The following is a 6,661-nucleotide window of genomic DNA, read 5'->3' as shown; positions in this document are numbered from 1 at the left end:
GAATTCCCTTCCTCAAAAGGCAGTGCATGCAAAGACGGAATTGAGGCAGAGGTAGATTGATTCTTGATTACTAAGGATTTGAAAGATCATGGGAGATGTGCAGGAATCTAGAGTTGAGGTTAAAGTCAGATCAGGCTGGATATTTTTGGATGGCGGAGCAGCTCAACGGGCCAAGTAGACCACTTGTCTTCCTCATTCATATATTTGCACTGCTTGTGTCATCAGCTGCCAAGGCCCCAAGCTCTGGAATTCCCACCCTCAGCCTCCCTGTATCTTGACATGAGTTGCTTGTTTTAAAATGTTCCTAAAAACCTTCCTGAGCAAGAATCTCTTTATATAGGTCCATGTCTGAACATGCTCCTAGGAAGCACTGTGGTTTACTTTAGTTGATTAAAAGTGATATATGAATTAACTTTGTTTTTCTAATGGCGGTATGAGGGAAAAAAAATAAATTTCTGATACAAACATCTCCTTTGATTACAGAGCATCCCATTAACAGGTTCTATTAAGATATTCAAAGTCCGGAATGTTAGACTTTTACCTTTTCCGCAGGAAGAAAACGGTCAGAGCTGAAGCAACCATGACACACAGCACACATCCCAAAGTGACGGTCAGGATTACACCTGCACAGAAAAGTCACCCACAATTAATACAGGCTAACAGCTATACCGTTTACATAGAATATTAAAACTCACTTTAAGGAGGGTTTTGGTATTAGTTAATATGGGGTGATTGAATTCAGAATTATTCCTCAATTAAAGGGGTAAGAAGACAGACTGCAGATCTCAGCTGAGGTCTTATCTTCTCGCTGTAAGTTAGGAACTCAAATTGGTGCCCACTTTGAACAAACATTTACAACAGGAGACCATTAGACTTTGCAACCGTCCATCATCTGCTGAACCATGCAGTAAACAAGCAGCTCAGGACAAAGCAGGAGCATGAGAGTTTAAATACCTTAATGTCAACAAACAGACAATGTTCTGCTATCATCACTTCATTATTGAAGCCCTCTCAATTACTGAACCTTCCAAGGATGTACTATGTGCAGAATCCCCGATTTTAAGACAAAAGCTCCGAGTTTGAATCCCAAACCAGATCTTGACAGCCAAGGAAGGGAAGTCAATAACACGGCAAACAGGTTGACAATTCACCAGAAAATCCTTTCAACATGTCAATGGCAGACAGTAAGATTAGGAAAGGCTCCTGGCCAGCCATGTGTCGGAAGAACAACAAAACCTCTACAATCATTGTCCATGGCTCTGGAATACATGTTGAAAAACATCCATTGTCTCAGTAACCTGAAGTCGGAGTTATCGGTATTACAAAACCAGCAGAGTTACCATCCTCTCCCCATAGTTCCAGAAAGCAAGGCTGGATGGACATCACAATATTAAACAGGAAGAACGTTATGCTTAGTGCACCTGTAATAACAGAGAAGCTGGCATATGTGCATGTGTGTGTGGTGGGAATGTGGGGGAAATACATTATGGTCTTTGAACATTTCAGTGTGAATGCAACCTATAGTGGACTGTGACTTCGGAAGGAATTCAGGGAGCCTGAAATATTTTCACCATGTCACTTCCAGAATCACCAGCAAATGTCATATATTGGCTCATGGCATTTGGGCATCTCTGGCTCGGCCAGAATTCATTACTCATCCCCAGTTGCCTTGGAGAAGGTGTCTTACAGTCAGAGTCATACAGCATCGAAATAGGCCTTTCTGCCTATCATGTCCTCACCAACTAACAAATACCAAACTAAACTAATCCCATTTACCTGCACTTGGTCCATTGCCTACTATGCCCTGGCATTTTAATTGCTTATTCAGATGTTTAGAGTCATAGAACCTTAAGAGTCATACAGCATCGAACAGGCCGTTCAGTCCAACCAGTCCGTGCCAACCATAATCCCAAACTAAACCAGTCCCACCTGCCTGCTCCTGGCCATGTCCCTCCAAATCTTTCCTATTCATGTACTTAACCAAATGTGTTTTAAACACTGTAACTGTGCCCACATTCCCCACTTCCTCTGGAAGTTCATTAAACACATGAACCACCCTCTGTGTGAAAAATTTGCCCTCATGTCTTTTTAAAATCTCTCTCCTCTTGCCTTAAAAAATGTGTCCCCTAGTCTTGAAATCCCCCATCCTAGCGAAAAGACAATGACCATTAACTCTATCCCTACTCCTCATTATTTTATAAACTTTTATAAGGTCGCCTCTAATTCCTACGTTCGAGTGAAAAATGTCCCAGTCTGTCCAAACCTTCTTTATAACTCAAATCTTCTTTACCCAGCAACATCCTGATAAATCTCTTCTGAACCCTCTCCAGCTTAATCTTGCCTCCATGACCCTCTCAGACAGCATGCCCCATATACCTACCTTTTTTGGGGGGGTGAAGATGGCGTGGGGATATATTCTCAGATCTCCTCTAAACCACTTGCTCCTCACTTGAGACTTGCGTGTTTTAGTCTTAAGACATGTCTGCCACGGGGAAGACATTCATACAATTTACTCTGTCTCTGCCTCTCAAACCTATATATCTCATTCCACCTCCTCTGCTCCAGGGAAAACACACCCAGCTTATCGAGTCTCCCCTCATAATTGAAACTTAAATCCTAGCGAATCTCTTGTGCAACCTTTCCAGCGCAATCATGTCCTTTCCATTGTGTGATGACCAGAATTGCACACAGAATTCTATCCAATGTTTTATAAAACTGTAACAAGATTTCCTCGCTCCTATATTCTACATCCTGGTAATGAAAGTGTAGCGATTGTAAGGACGTTGGCCAGGTAAATGTCACGGGTTGTTAATCTGGTCCAATCAGGGACCCCTGGCTGACAGATATAAACAAGAATGTCAGAGGTTCTGTTCACTCTGAGACCTGGCTCTGAGGAAGCTGGATCAGTGTCAAGGGCTCTCATTGTGTAAATAAAGGGTCACTTGGTGATGGGATACCAGCCTCTGTAGAGTTATTTCAGAAGGCAAGCATCCCAGATGCTTTCTTCACCATCCTGTTTACCTGGGCTGACACCTTCAGGGATCTATGGACTTGTACACCAAGGTCCCTTTGTTCCTCAGTACTCTCAAGGGGCCTACCATTCACTGCATACAGCATTGCCTTATTAGACCTCCCAAAATGCATCACGTATCCAGATTGAATTCGTTCTGCCATTGCTTTGCCCAATTTACAAGCTGATCAATATCAGACTGTAGACTAAGACAATTCTTCTCATTATCAACAACACACCAATTTTCATGCCATCTGCAACCTTGTTAATTATACCTTCAACATTCTCATCCAATTCGTTAATGTACATTACAAACAGCAAGTATACCAGCACTGATCCCTATGGTACACTGCTGATTACATGCTTCCAATTACAAAAACAATCCTCTTTGCCTCCTATTTGTAAGCCAATTTTGGATCCAGTTTGCCAACTTGCCTTGGATACCATGGACTCTTACCTTTTGGACCAGCCTTCCATGTGGGACTTTATCAAAAGCCTTACTGAAGCCCACATAAACCACATGAACTGCACTACCCTCATCAATATATTTAGTTACCTTTTCAAAAACAAATAAATAGTCAGACAGGATCTCCTTCTAGCAAATCCTTGCTGACTATCCCTAATCACTGCCTTTCCAAGCATTGATTAATCACGTCCTTCAAATTTTTTCTCAATAATTTCCCAAACACTGACGTCACGCTAACTGGTCTATAATAACCTGGCCTATCCCTGTGCTGTCCTTCTTGAACAAAGGAACTGCATTAGCTATCCTCCAGTAATCTGGCACTTTACCTGCGGTCGATGAAATATTAAACATATCCAAGGGTGGTGATCTACCTTCTTGAACCACTACGGTTCATCTGGTAAAGGTGTCTACATAATGCTATGGTAGGATTTTGAGCCAGTGGTAATGAAGGAATAGCGATATGTTTCAAGTTGGAAATGGTATGTGAAGAGGCGATCATGCTCCCATTACATAATGCTCCTGTTCTCGGTTTGGATGTCATGGTTTTGGAAGGTTCTGTTGAAGTGAGCTTGGCAAGCCACTGCATTGCATCCTGCAGATGGTGCACACTGCAACACTGATGGTAAATGATTCGCACCACAGGCAGAAATCAAAATGGACGATTTTGCAGTTTGGTGAGCTGAGTGTTCAACTCCTGCAGAAACTGTTCCAGCATTTCAGTCTCCGGAACAAAAAATAACTGGAACTTGCATTGACCACAGGAGCTGCTTGGCTCTCTGCAGCCCATTGCTGCAAGGACTATAAGCTGAATAGACAAGAGCTCCTACCAGCAGCAGCTGTAGGACTGGTAGTGGCAGACTATGTACTGGCAGGACTGAAAACAAAAAGTGCTGGAGATCACAGTGGTCAGGCAGCATCTGAAGCAAGCTAATGTTTTGAGTCTAGATGACATTATGTGCTGGCAGCACCTGCAGAGGGCAGTATGAGACAGATCAGTAAAACGTATTATCACACATCAGGGACCCAGAAAGCTCATAGATATTGGTACAGATAAGCTGCCCATTTTCACTGCTGCCTATTAGGGGGTCTCCAAATCCCCATCTGTTTGTACATAGAAGAGAGGCACATTTACCAAGTTTTTCATGCATTTTCTTCTGGATTTGGCACCACTAGCAAGGCCAGCATTTGTTGTCCATCCCATTTGCCTTCAAACTGATTGGCTTGCTGGGTCTTTTCAGAGGGCAATCAGGAGTCAACCACATTGGTGTGGGTCTGGAATCACATTTGGCCAGAACAGATACAGACAGTAGATTTCCCTCCCTAAAGGATATTAGTGATGTATTTACTGAACTTAAAATTGCACAAACCCATAACCCCAACACATTAGCCTGGGCCTCTAGATTACTGATTCAGTGACACTAGCACCACATCAGTATCTCCTCGTGTTCATTCTCACTGAGGATAAGCCCTAGTGTGATCATTTCTGCTTTCTTGACTTTTAATTCACTGAGTAGAGAGGATGTTTTGAGTCTGCCAGATCCTATTGACCATTAATTTTGAAAAGTTCTCAATTTGTTCATGCTTTGCTTATAGCTGCTGGAGTCTAGAAAAGTAAGAGGTGACTTGATTGAATTCATCCCAAGGGATCTTGACCAGGAGAATATTGAGAGGTCACTGTTTAAAAATCAGGACCTCACATTTAAAACAGATTAGGTAGAAGCAGAGTCCTTGAATAATTTTTTAAGACAAAGATAGACAGATTCTTGTTAAGCAAGGGGTGAGAAAGGTTATCAGGGTTAGGTGAGAATGCAGATTTGAGGTTACAATCAAATTAGCCACGATCTTACAAAATGGTGAAACAGGTTCAAAGTTGGATGAATGCCCTACTCCTATCCCAGTTCACATGTTTATTCAGAATGAAAATAATAAGCCACTGATGAGTAGAATGTATTTTGCAGTGTACAGTTCAGGAGTCTGCTGTATCTGTCAGTTCATACAATAAAACACCAAGTAGAATACATGTTAAACTTGTTATTAGACATCCATGTAAACGTTGGTAATAAGTAGATCACGTGCACCGCAGAATCACATGCAGGAATGAAATGCTGGGGAATATTAGTGAAGAAAATCAAAGCAGCAACACAGCGAGAATGGAGGCCAGATGCTTTGAGTTTTCAAAATGAAACCAGTTGGAGTGGAAATATGATTCAATGTTATTAAGTAACGACCAGGCCTTTGGGCAAGAATGTTGAAAGCAGCTTCAGAGGAATACTGCAAAACAGGAAGAGTTACAGTATGCGCATATAATCACAATAAGGAACTAAAAGCAAGTAAAACAGGAAGGAAACTTGATACCACTAGTACAGTCAAGCAGGCTTTACACGTAGAAACAAAACATTACCGAGTGTCAGCTTATGTTCAGCAGTTAGAGTGTCTGAAAAATAAAAGAAAGCTGTATTAGTATTAATACCTGTAACACCATGCCTGTAACAATTTGTATATGTATTGTTTCATATTTGCTTATTTTACAGCACTTAGTTTTTACATTTAGTCATCACACTGCTGTTTGTGGAATCTTGGTCTACCCAGTTTGCTGCCATACTTCCTAACTTTCACAACAAAGACTGCACTTCAAAATAGCTTCAAACAAGGGATGATGGTCTTAGCATCAGGTAGGCCATTTAGGACTGAGATCAGAAGAAATTTCTTCATTCACAGCGTGGTGAACCTGTGGAATAACCAACTACAGAAGGCTATGGAGCCTATATTTAAGAATATTCTAGACCATAAAGGCATCAAAAGATATGAGAGAGTGTGGGACTTCAATGTTGAGATAAAGCAGCAGCTACAATCACATTGAATGGTATAGCAGCTTAATGGGCTGAATAGCCTGCTCCTGTTTCTCATGGTTCTATAAAAACTCAAGTGAGGAAAAGTGTGAGTAAATGAAAGTCATCTCGTTCTTAAAGGTCTTACAGTCAGAAAGCTCAGCTTGGTGTCAAAAAACTCCATGTGGACAGTACTTTGAGTGAGGTATTGGAACAGGAACACATAGTGCCCTGTGCTAAATGGAACTCTATGCCATTGCAAATCTCAGTGCACTAGCCATACACTGGGTCAAAAACAAAGTTGCTGGAAAAGCTCAGCAGGTCTGGCAGCATCTGTGGAGGAGAAAACAGAGTTAA

General features: G+C 41.7%; 1 protein-coding gene across 1 annotated transcript in view; it reads right to left on the bottom strand.

Annotated features, from left to right (window-relative positions):
- Nucleotides 1-537: 537 nt before the first annotated feature.
- ca12 (carbonic anhydrase XII) overlaps nucleotides 538-6,661 on the bottom strand; it is a 47,857-nt gene continuing 41,733 nt past the window's right edge. Inside the window, exons 9-10 of the mRNA XM_048617251.1 lie at nucleotides 5,878-5,910; nucleotides 538-623 (exon numbers count right to left, since the gene is read on the bottom strand). Coding sequence (XP_048473208.1) covers nucleotides 538-623; nucleotides 5,878-5,910 — 119 coding nt within the window. The remainder of the gene's footprint in view (nucleotides 624-5,877; nucleotides 5,911-6,661) is intronic.

The sequence above is a fragment of the Rhincodon typus genome, chromosome 36 (assembly GCF_021869965.1).
Source record: "Rhincodon typus isolate 14 chromosome 36, sRhiTyp1.1, whole genome shotgun sequence".
Classification (NCBI taxonomy): domain Eukaryota; kingdom Metazoa; phylum Chordata; class Chondrichthyes; order Orectolobiformes; family Rhincodontidae; genus Rhincodon; species Rhincodon typus.
Note: the sequence above shows the minus strand (reverse complement) of the source record. Positions and strands in the feature narration are given on the sequence as shown.